A 23426-nucleotide genomic window follows, 5' to 3' on the forward strand; every position below is an offset into this window, starting at 1 on the left:
AGAGTGACCAATTTATCCAGTTTTATTTTGGCTGCTTCTGTTTTTGATGTCATATATATGAAACCATTGCCTAATGCAAGGTCATGAAGATTTATACCTATGTTTTCTTCTAACAGTTTTGTAGCTTTAGCTCTTACACTTAGGTCCTAGATCAACTATGAGCTTATTTCTTTTACATGGTTGAAGAGTTCAACTTCATTCTTCTGCGTGGGGATATCCAGTTGCTCCAATACCATTCGTTGATAAGACCACTCTTTCTCCATTGAATTGTCTTGGCAGCCTTGTCAAAAATTCTATCACATTGATCCATATGTTTATTCTCATGCCAGCAAAAACAGTCTTCATTGCTGTACTTCGAGTAAGTTTCAAAATAGGTCAAGTATAAATCCTCTGATTTTCTTTTTTTTTTTCCAGGTTGTTTTGACCATACTGGGTCCCTTGCATATCCATGAGAAATTTGGATTCAACCTGTCAATTTCTATCAAAATGTCAGCTGGGATTTTGACAGGAATTTTGCTGAATCTGTAGAAATATTTGGGAAATACTGTTATCTTAACAACATTAAGTCTTCCAAGCCAAAAAAAGAGTATCTTTCTCTTTATTGAGGTCTTTTAAATTTTCTTTCAAAGATATTTGGTAGTTTTCAGTGTATAAGCCTTATACTTCTTTGGTTTAGTCTTAAATATTTGATTCTTTTTGATGCTACTGTAAAGGCACCTATTTTCTTAATTTCATTATCGGATTATCCTTTGCTAGTGTGTAGAAACACTATTTTTTATACTGATCTTACATCCTGTAATGCTGCTGAACTCTATTAGTTCTAATAGTTTTTTTGTGGACTTCTCAGGACTTTTTTTTGTATATGTATATTTTTATTGAAGTATAGTCAGTTTACAATGTTGTGTCAATTTCTAATGCAGGATTTTTTATATACAAGATCTTGTACCTGTGAATAGAGACAGTTTTACCTCCAGTAAAATACTGAATAGAATTGGTGAGAGTGAACACCCTTGTCTTGTTTCTGAGTTTAAGCAGACAGATTTCAGCATTTCACCATTAAGTATAATGTTAGTTATGGGTTTTCCATACATGCTCTTTATCAGGTTGAGGAGGTTCCCTTCTGTACCTGGTTTGCTGAGTGTTTTTATCATGAAAGGATGCTGGCTTTTGCCCAATGTTTCTGCATCTAATGAGATGATCATGTGGTTTTATCATTCATTCTATCAATATGGTGCATTATATTGATTTGCTTTTGGTATGTTGAACCAATCTTACATTCCTAGGATAAATCCCACTTGGTGATGTCATATAATCCTTTTACATGTTGCTGAATTCAGTTTGCTAATATTTTATTAAAAACTGTTGCATCTCTATTTTTATGTGCAGCCTGTTTTTAACTCTCATTGGAAAGATTTGAGAAATCAGAATTTTTCATTTTCAGCCCAAAATAGCAAAGAGAATACAACTGAACAAAGATGACATTTCAGAATTATTAAGGAATCAAAAATGAATATACAGAGAAAGACGGCACCACTTTACTAATGATGAAGTAAGACTGATCATATAAAGTGAAATTTCAGACACTGAGTCTTCAGATGACAATATCCTAGATAATTTTTTTGGAGGGGAGGTAATTAGGTTTGTTTGTTTGCTTATTTACTTACTTATTTATTTTTAAAGAAGGTACTGGGGGTTGAACCCAGGACCTCGTGAACACTAAGCCCGTGGTCTACCCTCCCCTCAACAATATATTTCTAAGGACAAAGTGGAAATACGACCTTCTGAATTAGTCACCACAGGAAGGACTTATTACAGAATTTTGCGATAAGAACCTGGACCTATTATTTTACTAAAAAGGTGTGACAGTACTCTTTCATCTTTTTTGATGTTTGTGCAACAAAATTTACATAATACAAAGAGGTTTGTTATGTTTAAATTCTTACTGAAATACTTCTAAGCTTGTTTTTCATTATCCTTTTATCCTTCAATAAATTATTCATAAATGATTTTTTTAAAAAGTCTGTTGGGCCTGGATGATAAACGTTGATGACAACTTTTTTCAGGTATACTGAGAGTGAAGAATTTTCCTCTGGTCCCCTGGGTCTGGGTCAGGAGCCCTGATGTACTGCCACAGCACTGTGATGTACTCTCCCAGCACAGCACTCACCACAGGGTGGTCTTTGTTTATCTGGCTACCTAACTATTAGCCTGCAAATCCCTGAGAGCAGGATATCTTATCTTGGTATCTTACCTGCTATCCTATTCCACTACAATGGCCAAATCTCTAGCCCACACTTCACTCCTCAGCTTTCGACTGATATGAACAATGGCCTGCTGATCTGCTGAATTCACTGCTCCCCTATGATTCAACATGTTCAAAAGAGAACTTGTCTTCATCCTCTCTCCCCTACAACTTTTCCCCCTTTCTACTTGCTATCTCACTCGTGGCACCATTATTCAGTCACACAAGCCAGAAACCTAGAAGTCATCCTTAGTCTTCTTCTTTTCCCCTCCATATTTATGACTTCCAACTCCAGCTGAACTTACTTACTAAATATTCTGTGAAATTTCAACACCACTAGTGCCCTTATTCAGGCCTGATCATTTCTCACTTGGAGAACTAGAACCACCGATCATCTCTCTGAGTCACCAGTCTTTCTCCTTTGCAATCACCCTCCACACAGCTAATGTAGAAATCAGACTACATCATTTGCCTGCTTAAAGATCTTCTATGTTTCCCCACTGCATAACTGATAAAGTCTAAGTTCCATAGCACAAGGCACCAGGACTTGAGTGGTCCTGCCTAATTTTCATTTTTGCCACTCCTAGCCTTAAATTTTATGCAGTGCACTACACTCTTTATGCTATTCCTTACTTGTACGCCTGTGTTTATGCTTGTATGACTACTGTCATTTGCTCCTCCCTTGGAAAATCTGTCTTTAGTCTCTAATATAGTCTTTTTCAACAAATGACGGTAAACCCCACTGCCAAATACAAACATAGATAATTAGGATTTGCCTGCTGGCAATTCAGTTAATAGATAATGAAGACCCAAAGGCGAACACTTAGAAGTTAAAATAAGATTTAAACAATGCAAGATAACCAGCAAAATACCTCTTCAAGTTCAGAGACAGCAAATACTACTTTTTCAATAGTCTCCCCATGAATTTCAAGGAATCTCCTTACAGTGCCTAAAGGAAAACAATAGAAAGATTATTCAATAAATAAGAAATTACTTGTGTGTGTAGAAAAATCAAACTCTCGAAAGTTTTATTTTTTTTAATGGATCACTCCTCATTTCGTTCAGGTCTGTGCCCAATGATACCTTATCAGTAAAGCCTGCCCAGACTACCCCAGTTAAAAGCCTTCCCCTCCTCTGCTCTCCTACAGAGCAACTATTCTAGATGTTTTGTGGATTTTCCTGTTTATTGTACATCCCCCTTGCCCTCCCGGCACCATCCATTAGAATGAAAGCTCCACAACAGCAAGAGCTTTATTTTATTTACTGCTTTACTGCCAGTAAACTGTGCCTGGCCAAAGAAGACGATGACTCCAGACAATTCTCCTTTATTCAGTATACTCTTCTTATTCTCTGGGGTCTCTCTCTGACCAGAATGATCTAGCACAAGTGTCTTTCCATTCATTCAGTTACAGTATTAGATGTCCTACTCAGCCCTTTATCCCTGTCAAGATCCCATCAAACCAAAACTGAATTATTTTTTCTTAATTTCTATTTTATCCTAATTCTTTCTCTATCAGCTTCCTAACAATGAGACCTAGTGGCCTTTTCTCAGTCCTTAACTTACTAGAGATCTCTCTAGCTTTAGTTCTAAAATGCCCAAGACCCACCTTCTAAAAATGTTGCCCCCACATTTAAAATTTTATATATATATATATAATATATATGTGTATATATACATAATATATATACATAAATACACACACATACACACATGTGTTTATTCATATTTATAATTTATATTCTTTTTCCTCTGGAGCTCACTAATTTGATGGTTAGGTACTACACCAAATGCCAATGGCTCCCTAATCTTTATATTCTCTTTTCTGAACAAAATAACTGAATCCCTTACTGCCTACTGGGCAAATCTGCCCAGATAACCCAGACCTCAAACTCAACACGTCCAAACCTGACTGCCATCTTCCCCCCGACACCTGCTCCTTTACCTGTATTCCTTCTTTCAGTTACATAGCAACATCCAACCACTCACCTAAACTAGAAACCTGAATTTTTTGATACTTCCTTCACTTCTTCCTTTATCCTGCATTTACAATGGGTTATCATGCCCTTTAAATTCTATTGCTGATAGTTCTAAGAGCCATTGCTTCTGTGTTTCTGCTGCTCCCAGGTGCTCACTGCTTACAAAGACTTTGGCAATACGTTCTCAACTACTCTCATTTCTCTTTTCCAAGCCCACATACTCACTGATGCCTGAGTTACCTTATGTCACCCTCCTTACTGAACACTTTTTTGATGGCTCTGCACTGCTTACCGGTTAAGACTCAAAGTCCCTAGCACGGCTCTCCACACTCTGGCAACTAACCACCCCTCCACCTCTGCCTCTTACTCCTATTTCTAATTTTCCTCCCACACATCTTACGCTTTAGCCATTGGCTTCTTCACCGTACTGAGAACATGGCCCTTACTTTTGTACTACCCTACCTCTGCCGGCACGGTTACCTTTATCTAGAATACTATTCATCTACCATGACCCTCTCTTAGTGAACTCCTACTCATTTTTCAAGACCCAGTCAAAAGCCGTCTCCTCTGAGTAGAACTCCATCCTCCCCTGTGCTCCTCCTACAATCTTTGGAATAGCCCTCCATTTGTGAACTTCTCATAGCACTTTATAGCTAGACGGAGCTTTCTGAAGGCCAAGGAAGCTTAACATTAACACTACCAGGTCCTAGCACACCTTAGGAATATGGCAAGCAATCATTCAAAGTAACTAGTAACTAAATGAACATTTTATGTCTCTAGTTATCGACATATTGCCTGTCTTGTTCACTACTGTTATCTCAAGGACCTAACAGAGGTGACCTATTTGTTGAAGGACTGAACACATCTTCATGATTCTCTCTTTGTTAGGTGACAAATTTATTTTTCATTTCCCCCTCTATTCTGCTTTAATCATTTTTAAAAAATAAAATTTCAAAACAAGATTTTCTTCTATCCTATTTACTCTGACACGAAGTTTTAATGTTCACACATAATAGTTCCTCAGGATGTAACTGTGGGATTTCCTCTGGAAGACAAAATATGATGCCAAATGATAACCAGATTGAATTCTCTCTGCAGCAAGAGTTCATTCAGAAAAGCAATGTTGCGAAATGAAGAAAAAAAGAAGTGATACTACAGCTACAAGGTTTTAGGACTAACTCGCAGCTCAGTCCACACTGCTCCTTCCAAAGTTTCATCTGCACCTCACTTTTAGTAAAAACTCTTTAACTTGAGAGAATGACATCTGGGATGTTAAAATTCCCAACCTGGAAACACAACAACAATCCTGTTGTCTTTTTTCTCACCACTGTATCCTCTTCTATACGGCACAAGGCCTAATTACTTAGTAGTCACTCAAAGTTTTGCGGCATGAATAAATAACCTGATAAATTTATTTCAATGTAGATGTTTGTTTAGGCTTCTTCTGGTGAAGAACTGAACTGCACATGAACTAAGAAAAAAAGATAAATGGTCTTGATATATTGCTTAAGAAAATACTACTTATGTTTTAAATGAAAAAAATGTCAAAAATAGTTTAATACATAAGAAAGCTTTGGAACTAAGGACTTAGAGCCACATCATTAGACTTGTTCTTGGCCCATATATGCTACAAAAGCATACAAGTAATTTATTTCCCAGATGGTCAGAAAGTATGTGAGCAAAGGGCACAACTGTCTATGCGTGTTTTCGTGTGTGTATTTTTTAATGAGATGTTATAGTTTTGTTATTAGCTTTACAGTGTAATAAGTCAAACAGGTCTTATAAAATACAAGTTAACGTGCTCATCTTTAAGCCATACATTTCCTTTGTGCTAATTAAATTGCTAGAAATTGTCTCATCAAAGTCCCTTATACCTACTTTTGATCTTTATCTGCTGTTACTATAATTCCTGCTCAAAGCTAACATCTCTATGGTACTTTATCAAGTGATTTATCTGGGGCCACTGAACTAGAGTTAGACTGGTAAAACTGGGACCAAAAACCAGTCTTCCTGACTCCCTTTCCAGAGACTTTTCTACAAAATGATTCTGCCTCTTTAAATTCTAATCCAAAGAAGGTTTAGCTCAAGCTATGAGATGACAGCGCACAGGCGAGGTGAAATCAGAGAAAGTTGAGCCCTGCCAAAAGCCTTGCCAGGAAGAACTAGATAAAGGCAGGAATTTGCTTTGATAAGGCACCATTAGAACACACACAGACTAGCTATAACATAGCAGCTTCCTACCGAAGGAGTTCTAACTCAAGCACAGTGAATTATCTAGTCTAATAGACAGGTTACAAGGCCTGGGAGTCAGAGGCCTGGATATATGTTCCCAGTCTGCATCACCCTGAGAATGTGATACATTTCTGAGCCTCTTTATTTGTAAAATGACACCATACTACCTAAAACACAGGGTTATTGAAGAAATAAAGTGTAATTTCTTTATTCCTTTTTAAAATACATATTTCTTGAGCAAGTACCATATGTAAAGCATTCTTGTCACATGGAAGCATTGGAAATACAAAGATGAAAAGGTAAGATCTGTTTCTTAAGAATCTTGGTGTAAATATAATCTATATAAACTGTAAACTATAAAACACATAAATTTACTACAAAATCCTTGAGCAACAGGGATCTTTTAACATAGCCAATTATTAAATAAGACTATTTAAGACTGAACATGACCTCACCCTAAATCTACACTATATAATAATAATTTCACACATTCAAACATCTTTAAAAAGTTTTGGTGGATATGACTTCATCTTTAAATTCTAGAGACAGAAAGGGTCTTAAATATCATCTAGTATAGTTTCCCTCCCAAATGAGATGGTCTCATTCAGCCTTTGCATCAACAGTCAGATCTTCTAAGCCTTCATTCAGATGGATAAAACTATCACCTTAGAAAGTAAACCAAGAATTCTACAACCTGTCAATACAAACTTCCCTCCAGGGTGCTATGATCAGCTAATCAACAAATCTTCATTGGCTATAACTAACTAGTGATAAAAAAAAACTTTTTAAAACTCATTATGGACAGCATCCCCAATCCTACTAACGAAGTGCTATGTCAATTTATGTACAGTACCTCCAAAACTACTTACGAAGTGCTATGTGTGTGGCATCCTCTAAAGGATAACCTCGTTTTGCAGAATTGATGACACAGAATCCAACAGAAGACATTGACTGCTCTCTGCAATCAAACAGAAAACACAAAAATTACAGTAAAAATATTTATAATACATAACTAATTAAAAAAATGTACCTTAACTGCTCCTTCCCTGTCCCTTCAACAACAAATCTACTAGAATAATTAACCCAATTGTACTATCTAATAATTATATTAATATCTAATTTAACTGCACCATGTGGGGGAAATATACTCTTGAGTAAAATGGGAATTGGGTAAAATGGAAACAGGTTCAATTCTCAAGTCACCCAAAACCATTCCTTTTGTTCTGCCAAGTTTGAGAAGACAATTAATTCTATCTTCAGGGTCCTCCTAAATTATCTAAACCTCTCAAAATTTGACTTTTATAGCTAGGCTTCCTTTTAAAACCAGGGCCTTTCAGCACAAGTGGCACGCTGGGCCTAGGAGACGCGCCAGCCGTACTTTGCCAGCTGAAGGACGTTTCTGTAGCAGCTGTACAGGGAGCTCTCGGCGGCCGTGCGATAGCGGCTCTTGTACTTAGGCCCCACTGTGTGAATGATGAACCGGGCAGCCAGGTTGAATCCTTTCGTCAATTTTGCTTCACCTGTCCGGCAACCTGGGGACAACAGAGAATATATAAGTTGTGGAGGTGTCGGGAAAAAAAAAAAACTCAACAAAACAATGCATGAAACTGAGAAAGTATAAGAACTCTGAGAAATCTCAGTTAAAAATATGGATTGAACACCAACATTTATCTCTGATCCCAAAATGACAATGAAGCAATGCAATAGGTATAAAAACAGAGACGAAGAGCACGGGAGAGAACGTGAAGCAGGGAAGCATCGTCAGAATTTCGAACAGTCAGTGGACTAGAAATAACTGACTTAGCAAAGCAGAGAAACCTAACTGTTTGCAGAAATGGGGTAACCGTTATGAAGCAAGCTAGTCTGTTCTGAAAGGCAGTGTTGGATTGAAGAGAGACTGCTCTGCTTCAAATCCTGAGTCCACTCTGTTCCTGCTATGACACTCTGGGCCAGTGCTTGGCCTCGCCATGACTCAATTCCCTACATAACGGGGACTGCAGCGGTGCTTACTTCACAGGATTAACGCGTTAATATATGCAAAGTGCATATATGCATTAGCTATTATTGTTGTCATTATTACTGCAGAACAATAAAAAGGCTCAGAAATTGGAGGTCCTAAGAACTTCTAAAGGCTGTGATGTGAAGTGGGACTAAAAAGAGGAGGCTGAGTTAAAAGTTTGCATAAAAACACTCAAATCTGCAGCCACCCTGCCCAGAGCCAGCACAGCAAGGTGCTGACTTCTTTACCACCACAGCCACAGGAAGGTTTATTCTTGGGAGATGCTGAACTAGAGTTTCTGGACTCCAGAACCCCAAGCACAGCTGAAAAGAAGGGATTTAGTTAAGGTACTACACTCAACAGTAATAGTTCTAGCTCTCTGCTCCTAACTGGCTTCCAAAACAGACATCCATGCTTATACCCCTGGAAGATTCCTCTCTAGGAAACTAAGAGGCTCAAACCAAAGGACCTACAGATTCTGATAAATAAGGGATGTTCCTCCATCGAAACAAGATCCCTACTCATCATCTGCCTCAAGATTCACCAAGTAATAACCCGTGTCCACGCACACAAAACTTCCCAGTAGCTTCTCAGTTCCTCCCTCCTGATCACAGCTGACACTCAAGAATCACCAGGAAGTGAGGAAAGCCACTCACAGTGGGGCGGGCAGGGAAGGAGGGAGGTGTGAAACAAAGCAAGCAAGCAAACATGTATTTGGCAGTCAGTTTGCGGAATCACTCCTGAACATGTCCCAGGACAAAGGTCAGAAAGAGAACAGAATTTTAAGCGTTCTGGACACCATGGTTTTTGGAATCACACCTTTCTTTTAATAATTGTTAATAAAAGCGCAGAACTCTGGAGGCTGGAGTCACGCAATGTTCTGCTATATTGCTTAAATACTGCTACATTGCTTTCCAATCTTTCACTTGTTCAAGCCAACCTAGATTTTTTCTAACCTAAAGCTCAAATCCTGGCATCACTGTAAACATTTAAGACACAGTCCTGAAAGTACTCTGAATCCCAGTAAAATAAATACAAATTCATGGAATAAGTTCACTGTAGCCATAACTCTGTCCACCATGTCTTTTATCTCTGGCTGCAACCTTTGCTAAGGAGCACTGCTGCAATGATAATCTGAATACCTGAGTATCAAAAATTAGTTAGGGCTTCCCAATTTCACTTATTTCTCTCCAAATTCTAACATCCATATAAGAAAAAACAAAAGCTGTTTTAATATTATAGCAAGAGTACTATTTGTAAGAGAACAGAGCAAGCAAAAAACGTGTAGGTACTCCTATCCTATTAAAATGTGTTGTTGATGGTGGTGGTAGTGGTGGTGTGTGTGTATAAAATACATGTGTGCACATATTATATACATTATGTATTATATATATATATATAATATGCAGTTTTGCTGCTTGAACGTTCTGTATTACCCAGTATTTAAGTGTGTGAGTTTAATAGCCTACATTTTCTTTATTGATTCATCTGTCAATAGACACTTGGGTTGTCCCCATGTCTTGGCTATTGTGAATAATGCTGGGGTGCAGATATCTCTTTGAGATAATGATTTCATTTCTTTTGGATACGTACCCAGAAGCGGAACTTCTGGATCATACAGTAGTTCAATTTCAAAATTTCTGAAGAACTTCCATACTGTTTTCCATAATGGCTATCCCAATTTACATTCTTACCATAAGTGCACAAAGGTTCCCTTTTCTCCGCATCTTTGTCAGCATGTAATCTCATCTTTTTAATAATAACCATTCTAACAGGTGTGAGGTGATATTTCATTATAGTTTTTATTTGTATTTCCCTGATGATTAGTATTGGGCATCTTATTACGTACCTGTTGGCCATCTGTATGCCTTATTTGGAAAAATGTCTATTTGGGTCCTTTGTCCATTTTCCCACCAGATTATTAGTCATTTTGCTTTAAGTTGTATGAGTTCACTTATATGTTTCAGATATTAACTCCTTATATCTGATATATTTGAAAATATACAGTTTGCAAATATTTTCTCTAATTCTGTAAGATGCCTCCTTTCTGTTGATTTTTCTGCTATACAGAAGCTTTTTAGTTTGATGTAGTCTCACTTATTTATTTTTGCTTTTGTTACTTGTGCTTTTCATGTCAAATCCAAAAAAAAAAAAAAATCATTGCTGGGACCAATTTCAAGGAGCTTTCTCCCTGGGAGTTTTTTCTTCTAGGAGTTTTACAGTTTCGTGTCTTATGTTTAAATCTTCAATGCATTTCAAATTAACTTCTGTGAGTGGTATAAGACAGGAGTCACCCTACTCCAAAAACCTCCCCCATAAAAAAAAAGAAGAAAAAGATGGTGGTGCAATTTCATTTTTCTCCATGTGGCTATCCAGTTTTTTCAACACCATTTGCTGAAAAGATAATCCTTTCCCCACTGAGTATTCTTGGCCCCCTTGTCAATTTGTTGACCGAATATGCAGGGGTTTATTTCTGGGCTCTTAATTCATTCCATCTGTCTAAGTGTCTGTTTTCACACCAGCACTATACTATTTCATTATAGCTTTGTAGTATAGTTAGAAATCAGGAAGAGTGTTGCTTCTAGCTGTGCTCTTCTTTCTCCATTTGCTTTGGCTATCTGGGGCCTTCTGTAGTCCCACATAAATTTCAGGACTGTTTTATCTATTTCTGTGAAAATACCCCTGGAATTTCAATAGGGATTCCATTCAATCGATCGTTGGCTTTGAATAGCATGGATATTTTAACACTATTCTTTCTATCAGTGAACATAGGGTACCTTTCCATTTATTTATGTCTTATGTCTTCTTCAATTTCTTTCATTAATGTTTTACGGTTTTCAGTGTACAGATCTTTTATCTCCTTATTAAATTTATTACTAAGAATTTTATTTTTTTTGATACTATTATAAATGGAGTTGTTTCCATAAATTCATTTTCAGGTAGTTCACTGTTACTGTATAGAAATGCAACTGATTTTTCCAACTTGATTTTGTATCCTGCAATTTTACCAGATTTGTTGATTAGTTCTAACAGATTTTTGATGGCGTCTTCAAAGACATTTTTTTCTATGTAAGATCAATCATCTGCAAACTAAGAATTTTACTTTTCTGATTTGGATGGATTTTATTTCATTTTCTTGCCTAACTGCTCTAGCGATGTTGAAGTATGTTCCATCTGTACCGAATATATTGAGTTTTTACTGTGAAAAATGGGTTGAATTTTGTCAAATGCTTTTTCTACACCTATTGAGAGGATTATATAATTTTCATTCTTCATTCTATTAATGTAGTTTATCATATTTATTGATGCATATGTTGAGCTCCTTACATCCCAATGATAAATCCCACCTGATCACGGTGTGTGATCCCTTTAATGTGCTGTTGAATTTGGTTTGCTACTACTCTGTTGAGAATTTTTGCATCTACATTCATCAGGGATATAGGCCTATATTTTTCTTTTCTTGTAGTGTCCTTATCTGGCTTTGGTACCAGGATTATGCTGGCCTTGTAAAATTAGTTTGGAAATGTTCACTCCTCTTAATTTCTTGACAGAGTTTGAGAAGAACTGGTATTAATTCTTCTCTATATGTGTGCAGAATTCACCAAGGAAGCCATCAGATCCTGGGCTTAGCTCTGTTGGGAGGTTTTTGACTGCTGATTCAATCTCCTTACTCCTTTGTTCTGTTCAGACTTTCTGTTTCTTCATGATTCAGTCTTGAATAGGTTCAGTAGGTTGCATCTTTGCTGGAAGTTATCTATTTCTTCTAGGTCATCCAATATGTTGGATATAATTGTTCACAGTAGTCTCTTACAATCCTTTGTCTTTCTACAGTGTTAGCTGTAATATCTCCACTTTCATTTAGAATATTTTTGTCACTTTTTTCTAATTGTCTTTCTAGTCTCTGTTACTTTTATTTTTGCTCTAACCTTTGTTATTTCCTTCCCTCTGCTAACTATAGGCTTACACTGCTCTTTTTCCTAATTCATTGAAGTTTAAAAATTAGATTGTTTGAGATCTTTCTTTTCTCTTAATGTAGGTATTTACAGCTATAAATTTCTCTTAGAATTTTTTTTTTTGCATCCCGTAAGTTTTGGCATGTTGTATCTTTCTTTACATTTGTCTCAAGATAATTTCTGATTTCCCTTTTGATTACTTCCTTGACTCAATGGTTGTTCAGGAGCATGTTGTTTAATTTCCACATATTTGTAAGTATTTTCACTTTCTCTGTTACTGATTTCTAGTTTCACACCACTGTGATCAGAAAAGATATCTGATATTATTTCAGTCTTCTAAAATTTGGTAAGATTTTCCTTGTGGACCAATACATGATTTATCCGGGAGAACGTTCCAAGTATGCCTGAGAAAACTGTATGTATATTCTGGTGCTGTTGGGTGGAATATTCTGTGAGTTCATTTGGACTACAGCGTTACTCAGGCCTGCTATTTCCTTATTAATTTTCCATCTGAATGATCTATCTAATGTTTAAAGTGGGGTACTGAGGTCCCTAACTATTACTGCATTTTGTCTATTTCTCCATTCAGTTCTATTAATAATTGCCTTAAATACTTAGGTGCTCCCATGTTGGATGTATATATATTTACAATTGTTATAGCCTCTTGACAAATTGGCCCCTTTACTGCCACATAGTGACCTCCATCTCTTGTGACCAATCCTGACTGCAAGTCTATTTTATCTAATGTAATTATAGCCACTTCTACTTTCTTCTGGCTCCCATTTTCATGGAATATCTTCTTTTATCCCTTCACCTTCAGCCTATACGTGTCATTAAAGTTAAAGTGATTCTCTTATAAGCAGCATACTGTTGGATCTCGGGTTTTTTTCTTTTTCTTTTTTTATCTTTCAGCCACTCTGTGCCCTTTAATAGGAGAATTTAGTCCTTTGCATTTAAAATAATAATTGATAGGTAAGGTTTTACCAATGCCATTTTGTTAAACTGTTTTCTGAGTGTTTTTTTAGTCCTTCATCCTTTATTCCTATCCTCCTGTCCTACTTATTTATTTATTTATTTATTTATTTATTACTGATATGCTTTAATTTCTTTCTCTTTATCTTTTGTATATCTATAATAGGTTTTTCCTTTGGGGTTACCACAAGGCTTACATAAAATAAACTGTTAGACCTGTAAAATGTTTTAAGCTGATTAAAAAAAAAAACTTCATTTGTGATGCTATGTAAAGATGCAATTTGATACCATTAGTATTTCCAGTAAAAATAATGCATTATCACCCTGAGTCTAGTCAATTAAAATCCCAGGGAACTTCTAGTCATTCATTTATCAGCTACTAAAAGGAAGCCTTCACTGATCTTGGTACTGGGCACATGGAGGCCAATAAGACACATAGTTCCTGTCCTCATGGAGTTCAAAGTTTAATGGGGACATAATAATCATTACATAAAAAATTAACGACATTATAATTGTGTTAAGAGCACAAAAGAGAAGTACTACAGGCTGGAAGCATATACCACAGGGAGACTGCTCAATTCTGAAATAAAAGGAAACAGTATTTTGAGCAAGAGATGTAAGCAAAGACTTAAGAGTAAGAGTTGAGAACTGGAAATATAACAGCACATACAAAACTAAAAAGAAGCGGGATGACAAGGCAATGAGAGGTCACTTTGGTTTAAGTACGTGAGGAAGGCAAAACACCTGCAGACTCAGTTTAAGGAGTTACAACTTTATTGTAGGTGTAATGGGAGTCCACTAAATGGTTTGAAGTAGGGGAGCAATAAGAAGGGGTTTATAATTTAAAAAGCAAATGCTTACTGTGTGTGGAAAATAGATATAAGAAAAGAATGGATGTAGGGAGACTAGTCAGGAGGGAGGCAATGGCTGTAGTCCAGGCAGGGGCTGACAGCACACAGCCTAGGTTGGAGGCAATGGTGATACGGAGATTCAAGATATATTGAGGGAATGATGACAGACTTTGTGTCGGGGATAAGGAAGAGGGAAGTGTTAACCCTACAGTTTTTTGCATGAAAAATGGAGTAGGCGACAATACCATTTTATGGAGATAGCAAATACTTTCTTACATAAGCAGAGTTGTCAAACTGGGCTTCCCCATCCTGAATTTGGGTAATTAATGTTTTAAACTTACTGCAAGACTTTATATTTATCCCTGACAACTTTTTCACTTTTTGGCTCATACTTCCAGTCAGTTCAGATATTAAAAATCTTTATTCTATCATCCAGTGTGTCCTGTTACTCCTCCCAGCTTTTTACAATTTTGGTAAGTCATACTTCATAATCATTTATTAAGCTGCTATTAAAAATGTAATCAAGCGGATAGAATTAAGTATTCAGCTCTTCAGTGCATCATTAATATTTTCTCTTCAGGCTGACACTGATTCATTAAACAACAAAACTGAGGCCTGCAGCTAGCTAGCACCAGCAATAACATTGAACTCTGAGGAAATGCCTAGCACTTAACGTCCATTGTTGAATTTAGTCTTCACGATATCAATTTTTTCCATCTCCAAATACTCACTGAGTTCCTGTTATGTGTCAGTAAATGAGGTAGGAACTATTACCACCATCCTCATTTCAGAGATACGGAAACTCAGGCTCAGAGGTGAAGTAACTGGTCTTAAGTCACACTTAAGTTAGTAAAGGACAGAGTTATCATATGAGCTCCAGCCTGGAGACTCTCAAATATTTGCCGTTAAAAATTGAGTTTTTATTTTGTATGCGTAAATTTTTATTATTTTCTTTTTTAAATCCATAAGTACGGCTCTAAAGTATAAGTGAGAATACACGCAAACACACACACAGAAGCCATTAGGAATTTTTCTGGACCAGTTTCTCTGTTACTTTTATCCAAGAACTTCCTAGTATTATCTCTAATACATTTTCTAATTTCCACATGTTCTTCACGGCATCGTGTTTTTATTGAGGGCTTCTTCCCACTTTTGCCATCACAGTCAAAGTTCAGTTTCTGGATCAGAAAATACAGTTCTTCTCTGTCTGTCCCTTCTTTCATGGAGTCAGCATTATAAATATTCCTGTTCAAATTCTAATATCTTTACTAGGTTAAAAACCAACTATCAGTGTTAAATGGTGGAAGTTCTGAGAAATGAATTTTATATAGGTGGGATTTGCTAATTACATTTTAAGAAAAACTGCTGTATTTCATAAATACTTTTTATAAAACAGGAAGATTGAATTTCACAATATTCCCTTCACACCCAAATAACGATAACAAAAGGTTGCCAGGCTGGTAATTTAAGAAAATGAATGCAAATGAGGTAAACAAGATTCTGAACAAACAGAACTCCTCCTGTCAAATAAATATTCCCAAAAGAAGAATGCCCTGGTTAAAAAAAAAAAAAAAGCAGCAAGCACAATGCAAACCCAGAATGTGTTTGCTCTTACAATGCACTTTGGTTTTGTCAATAAGTCAGTTTCAGAAGTACAACACTCTATGTCCAGGGGGTATACAAAAAATTCTCTATCAATATCAAAGCACAATAAAAATGTTCAAATAAATAAATATTCCCAAAAGAAGAATGCCCTGGTTAAAAAAAAAAAAAAAGCAGCAAGCACAATGCAAACCCAGAATGTGTTTGCTCTTACAATGCACTTTGGTTTTGTCAATAAGTCAGTTTCAGAAGTACAACACTCTATGTCCAGGTGGTATACAAAAAATTCTCTATCAATATCAAAGCACAATAAAAATGTTTCAATTTAGACAAAGAATAGTTGTTTTATAAGGCTTATCAGTGCAAGACAATATACAGCCAAGAAAATTCTACCAAAGTTCTACCTGACTATGATGATTGCTATGTTAAAATCCAGGGGCACGATAGAGGAGTTTTGCTGAGTAAAGTCTCAGTGTTCAGCTTCTAACACTTTGTGGGCTTTTCAAAGGCTGTTTTAATTTAGTTTAAACAACAAAATAGCTACATCTGCTTAGTTTTCTCACTTAAATGCCAACATACTTCTTCAAACATCAAAATAAACGTTTCCTAAGCAACAACATACCTAAAAAAATTCACTCACCTCTAAGTTTCTGTAGGTCCTCCTTCAAATCAGGCCCTGCAAGCATGAAGATACTGTCTGACACGGGATTCTTATCTGTAAGACTTTCATTGCTGGTATTCACAATAGCTGTACAGTTCAGCAACGCCACATCTCCTTTCCTGAGAAAACAGTAAGTAAATCAGAGCAAGTGTGAGGAAGAGGAGGGAGGCAAGAAAGCTAGTTTTGAACTCTTCCAAAACATTCCATCTTCACTCCCTGCACAATATTGGTTTGCTAGCTCACAAGCTTAAGCAATACTAAAAAAAAGTTGTTCCTTATTCAGAAAGACTAATATGGCCTCTCAGATGGATCTTGAACGCAAGTGCTCTAACCCTGAAACTCACAAAATCATCATATCATTCCTTTGCTTCTTTCATAAAAGATGGGTGTGAGGTGGGGAGTGACAGCTGACGGGTACAGGACTTGGGTTGATGAAAGTGTAAAACTGACCATAGCGATGGTTACACAACTTTGTGAATATGCTAAAAACCACTGACTCGTACAATTTAAACTGGAGAATTGTGTGGTATATGAATTATATCTCAATAAATCTTTTCTTAAAAAAGAAATTTACTACTCCTAATACATGCAACAACATAGACGAACTTTCAAATAATTATGCTGAATGAAAGAAGCCAGACTAAAAAGAGTACATGATCCCATTTATATAAAACTCCAGAAAATGCAAACTAACCTACAGTGACAGAAAAGTCAACAGGTGCTTGGGGATGTGGAGGAAGGGAGGGGCAGGAGAGAGGGATTACAAAGGGACACACAAAAACTTTTGGGGTGATAAATATATCCACTATCTTGATTCTGGTGATGGGTTCATGGGTGTAAACATGTCAAAATTTACCAAACTGTACACTTTAAATATGTGCAGTTTATTGTTTGTCAATTATACCTTCATAAAGCTTTATTATGTAAATGCGAAGGAATAGTTCAATAATGCTAGGGTTTACAAAAAAAGTTTAGAATAAATTATAAAAGAAAGAATTTAGAAGAAATTATGAGAAAGCATTATCATATGACATGATTTAAACAAAGAATTACCAAAGAACCACTTTTCCATTGATATCCTTATTATAAAGAAAAGGTGATCTAAAAGTCTCTTCCTGATATGTTTCAGCTGCAGCATCAGAAGCATTTAACTGATCTTCACACGAGTTGCCCCAGCTTGGTAGCGTATCCACATCCACAAACTGGGAAGGTGCACCCAACGGATCCATGGAACAGGAACTTCAGCTTGTTTTTTCCCCAAATTCCTCACCAATTCAATACACACTGGAGACTTTAGCTTAAGAGAAAATAATCATTTTAATAGAGAAGCACAGATACTACATTACTTCTATTAGAGCAAAAAACAAAACTCTACTGTGAACTGCTCCAACAGTACATTGTGTGATTGTAGTCACTTAAATTGTCCATTAAAAAAACGAGTATACAACAACGAAGTACTACAGCTTTTTTAAAACAGGAAGAAAGGGGGATTATTTGAGCACAAATTCTTTTCGAAGAGTTACATCCATGTACACAATCACATGGCCTACCAAGAAATACAGGACTATTCATTAAACATTCATTGAGAATCTGCTATTGGAGGGGGAGTGTTAGGTGCTGCAGGAAATACAAAGATAAATAATATGTGCAACTTAAAGAGTTCAGTCTGATGATAATATGGAGGGTGAAAAGCAGGGAGGTTAGTGCAATCAGGTAGTATGAGATAACAAAGGTTTGAACTACGTAGAGAAACATATGGAGAAGAAGGCACAGATTTGAGACGCCATATACAAACAAAGAATTAACAGGCTTTGACAACCTATAGAACATAGTGTAAGAGACACTGATGTGGTAGGAGGTTGGTTGTACAGAAACGGAGACATGAGAAGGGTGATAAGACACATAGCATCAAGTACTACAGAGAGCTCATCAGAAATTTAACATGAGAAAAGGATACTTCATTTGCCAATAAGTCAGACAGCTGTTTCAGTAAAATGGTAGATTCATTCATTCAGTAAATCTTTGTAAACATCTATTATGTGTCAGGTATTGTTCCAGTCACTGGGGATATGAGAAAAAGATAATACCTGAGTAGAGAGCTAAATAAAGTGAGAGAGCAAGTCACATGAAGCTCTGGAGGGTGGTTCAGGCAGAGGAAACAGCAAAAGCAAAGGCCAAAAGGGCAGGGAGGAACTTGGTCTATTCCAGGAAGTGCGAGGAGGTTGGTTTCGTTAGAGTAGCATGAGCCACGTAATGAGTAGCAGGTAATGAGGTTGGTGAGTGAGGGAAAGGCCAGATGATCCAGTCTGTAAGCCATGACTAGTTCTTCAGATCTTAATGTAAATGAGGGGAAGCTATTAGAGGATCCTGATAAAGATCATGACTTAATAATACAAAGATTACTCTAGCTACAGTGAAATTGAGTAGGGGCAAGAATAAAAGCAGAGACCAGTAGAAACCAATTGCAGTAATCTAGGTGAGATGGTGATGAAGGCGGTGAGAGATGGGTAGGGAACAAAATGAATTCTGAAGGTAGGGTCAACAAGATTTTCTAAATGAACACGATGGGTGAAAGAAAAGAACAGAATTAAAGATAGACCTTCTGCTTGAGCAACTGAACAGATGGAAATGCTATTTACAGGGAAGGGGAAGACTGGAGTAGGTTGTGGGGTGGAGTAATAACCAAAGCACTTTTTCCCTCATTTGTTTTTGCATGTGTTAGGTTTGAAGTGCCCAATACATGCCCAAGTATTTATGTCAAACATACAGTTGGCTACCTGATGCTAGAGCTCAGAGGAGAGGTCAGGCTAAAGGTAGAAATTTGAAAGTCTCAGCATATGGATGGTATTTAAGGCTATGGGAACTGGACAAGACCACCAAGAGAGAAAATGCAAATATATAAGAGATCCAAGGGCTGAGTCCTAGGGCAAAATTTAGAGGCTGGAAAGAGAGAAAGTCAAAAAATGAGACAGAGAAGGATTGACAAGAATGGAAGGAAGAGCAGGAACATCTGGGCAGCCTAAAAGCCACATGAAGAAAATAATTTAAGACAGGATGCTCAAGTAGGATCATCTAGGGTTAAATGCTACTGAAAGGTTGAGTAACAGGACTAAGAACTGATTAGTGGGTTTGGTAAGTTGGAGGTCGTTGGTAACAATGAACATACATGAGAGCAGATGATCAGGGAATGACAGCTGGTGTGTGAACTCCTTGAAAAGTTTTTCTGTGTGATCCTAATGTTTACCGTTCAGAGTTAAGGAAAACAAGCATATCCTTCTACACTTGATTTCTTGGTGTTTCTTATGGAGACATAGGATGCTAACTGTAATGAACCATGGATTTGACACAATATTTTCATCCTTGTACCAACACTGTGTGGTAGGAAATGTGCTCATTTCAAACAATTTCAGAAAGTCTTTGTAGATTACACCATGATAAAATTATACCAGAGTATTATTCTTTGATACTAAGTACTCCTTTGATAGTATTTTGAAATAAAGAGACCAATTTTATCTAGAAGTTGGTGTTTAGTCCCTCCAATTGGCCTTTGAAACTGGAGGCAATCACAAGTTCTGTTGATCTGTTTACAAGTACTCAGACGAGAACTGGACAAGCTGAGTAGAGGACAAATGGAGACTACGCGAATTTTCCATGGTTGAACTGCTTCAAGCTCAATGGAATTACATCCTGCAGAAATTCATAATTTCAAAAAATTAGCCACAGATTTTTGGCAACAATGACTCATGCTGAAATTTCTTAAACATAATACCAAAAAAATTCCATTGAAAACAGTTTTCATTTTGCAAACTGTCAAATTTCAGGACAAAATTACTTCTTTAAAATAACTTTTCTCTCTAACTCTACAGAACACTCACAGAGTATCTGAAAAATACCAAAAAGTAAGAGGGGGAAAAAACTTTCAAGATTTGATACAGTTCCTACCTTTTTCTGTGATAGGTAAAATCATAAAATATGTACAATTTTGAATCCAGTTTCTTCAGCATTTTAAGGTAAATATTTCCACATGCAATTACACTGTGAGGCAGAAGCAGGCAGTACAAAGTAAAAACTTGGGTTCTGTTATCAGAAGGCCTAAGTCTGGGTCTAGCACCCACCACCTAATAGTTATATTATCCTTGACTCTAAGCTAGGGTTTTCTTATTTCTACAATAGAAGTAATACACTCCTAGGGTTATTGTTAGGATTAAATGAGATAATCTGTATTAAAATTGCACAGCAGAACACCTGGCACAAAACATGGCACAATAAAAGTTAGGTGTTATAACTTTCTCAGACCCAATGTGAAAGTCACACCAGTGCTGAGATAGATACATCTTCACTTTGCAAAGACCAAAACACTCGCTGTCAGACTCTCTAATAAACCAAACACAAATTGCTGAATTAAGATACACTCTTATTTACTTCAGTGTCAACCCTTGTAATGACTTATTAATCCCTAACACTTAGATCAACCCAACATCTGTTTTCTGATTCCCCTCCTATGTCTTTAGAAAAAAGAAAATCAGAAATTATCCTACCTGCTGTCAAAACAAATGCATGTTTTCCTATGTGAGCTGGGCCCTCCGTCAACACTATTGGGAAATTGTTTGAGTCATTTTTGGACGACTCTCTATGCTATTCCACAGAGCATCTGTGATAGACATCCTCCAAGATGTCCTTCAATGAAACCTGCCTCCTGATATGAATCCCTTGTGTAAATGCCTCCCATAATGAATAAGGCTAGCCTGTGTACCCAACTGGACATTGCAGAAGTCACACTGGGTGTCTTCCAACAATGGATTGTAAAAGATGCTGTGGCTTCGGCAGTGCTCTCTTGGACTGCTTGTTCTGGGGAAGTTAGCTCCCACGACTGGGGACGCTCAAGTAGCCCACGGAAAGGCCCCTATGGGGAGAAATTGAGAGTTCCTGCCAACAACCAGCAACAGCTATCAGGCATGTGACTCGCTCACCCCGGATCCTCCAGCGCCAGCTGACATCTTGACTGCAACCTCACGAGAAACCCTGAGCCAGAACCCCATGAATAAGCAAGTTTTGAATTCCTGACCCGTCGAAATTGTGAGATAATAAATGCTTGTTTGCCTATTATGTCCCAGGCATTCATTCATTCAAGCATTGTTAAGTGCTGAGCCTGTCTAATGGAAGAAACAGCCCCACAAAAATCACAGAAACATAATCACAGAAATAAACACATAGTTCAAATCTATGATAAGTGTGCTACAGTGAAGAAGCAGCAGGGACTGGAGAAGCAGGGAATGTCCTTTCCTGAAAGTGAGACTTGAGACCAAAAGTAGCAAAAGAGTTTTACAGACAGCAGAAAGGGTACACCAAGGCGTCTTAAGGTAGGAAAGACCCTAAAACACTAAAGGAACAAAATAGGGCCACTGTGGAAGGGACAGTGAGCCACAGGGGATTAGCTATGCTACCAATGTGCTTTCTAACCCTTACAGCAATCCCACAAAGTAGGTATTAAGACTCTTATTTCACCGTGAGGGAGGGCACCAAGACCAAGATGTTCAGCTATCAGCTCAAGGCAACAGAACTAGTAAGTGGTAACTTGAGATCCAAATGGAAGACCAGCCGGCATTAAAATCCATGCCATTTCCATTACATCACATCACACTGCCTCCCTTCTTTTCCTGATGCTCTAGGAGAAGTCATAGTTCAACTTAACTTCTCTCCAAATCAAAATTTCTCAATCTTCACTCAATCATTCCAACTTCTAAGTGATTTTAGGGTATAAACCATCCTTTTAAGCCTGCCCACTCACCTTCATTTGATCATTTTACTGCACCTGACTAGCTCTCCTCTAAGAGAATGTAGTAACATCAATGCTCCCTTCACATTTGATCTCTCCTTCCCCTGTCTCCTATTCTCAAAATTTTTTCCTATCCCATTTCTTTTTCAGAGTAACAACTAAACTCCTCTTTCCACCATGTAACTTTTTAAGAGTAATCTGTTTGCCAGCTCTACTTCCTTTTCCTCTGTTTATTCAACCCACTGCAGTTTTGCTTCCATCTCTATAACAATACTAAAACTGCTTAGCCAGGAGGTAATCAAATTTTAGCTGCATCTACTATTGATTACTCCCTCCCTGAAATTCTATTATCTTCTTGGACAGCATACTCTGCTGGTTCTCCTTTATCTCTAATCATATCTTGTCAGTATAGTTTGTTGGATCTCCTGCCCAGATCTTAAAAGTCACTGTGACTCACTGTGCCCAGATCTTAAAAGACAACTGGATGTTAAATCAAGTAACAAGTAATATTGAGAGATATTACTGTAGGGCAAGGTTTAATGGCATTATATGAAAGTGCCAAGGCACTGAACGAAAGGTGAATTCTTTTTCAGCTCCATCTCTTAAAGAAATGTATTTTTTCTCACCAAAAAGAGATTTAAATCTCCCTTTTCCCCAACACAAACACCTTGGCAATAAAGCAAATGGAGCAGCAAAGCCAAGTTCAGCAGGAAAATCTGATTCCTGATCCTTAAGAAACAGTGGTTCTTAGCATTCTTGGGGTCACAGACCTCTCTGAGAATTAGATGAAAGCTAAAAACTCTTTTACTACCCAAACTGTGAGCACATGAGCTCAAACAAGCACAGATCTGGAAATAAATCTGAGAGGATTCCCAGACTCAGATTAAGAATCCCAGTGATGGAAAGAATGCAGAGTGCTCAGCTGAGGGAAGGCAACAGTAATCTAAGCTACAGCCAGAATTTTGGATAACATTAAAGAGAAGCAGGACTTTCCACTGCAGATCAATAGATCAGTTTTGTATTTTGAACAGGTTCATAAACAAACACAAAACCTTAGTAAAAAAAGTCTCCTGAAGCAAGGCATTTACGTCCCAGGATCCAAAAGTTTACATGGAACAAACAGAAGAATCCAGAATCGATCAGATCTACTTCCTTAGCCAT

At 37.2% G+C, this 23426-nt stretch overlaps 1 protein-coding gene across 4 annotated transcripts in view; it reads right to left on the reverse strand.

Moving 5' to 3' along the window:
• GDAP2 (ganglioside induced differentiation associated protein 2) overlaps nt 1-23426 on the reverse strand; it is a 57325-nt gene that overhangs the window by 31639 nt on the left and 2260 nt on the right. For all 4 annotated transcript variants that reach the window (XR_010382253.1, XM_031457905.2, XM_031457906.2 and 1 more), the window contains 5 exons: nt 17543-17786; nt 16469-16608; nt 7830-7983; nt 7321-7409; nt 3115-3191 (listed from right to left, as the gene is read on the reverse strand). Coding sequence is in view for 3 of the 4 variants with exons in the window: in XM_031457905.2 (XP_031313765.1) it covers nt 3115-3191; nt 7321-7409; nt 7830-7983; nt 16469-16608; nt 17543-17718 (636 nt within the window). In the remaining variant the exon portion in view is untranslated. The remainder of the gene's footprint in view (nt 1-3114; nt 3192-7320; nt 7410-7829; nt 7984-16468; nt 16609-17542; nt 17787-23426) is intronic.

This window comes from Camelus dromedarius, chromosome 9 (genome assembly GCF_036321535.1).
Source record: "Camelus dromedarius isolate mCamDro1 chromosome 9, mCamDro1.pat, whole genome shotgun sequence".
In the NCBI taxonomy this organism is placed as follows: domain Eukaryota; kingdom Metazoa; phylum Chordata; class Mammalia; order Artiodactyla; family Camelidae; genus Camelus; species Camelus dromedarius.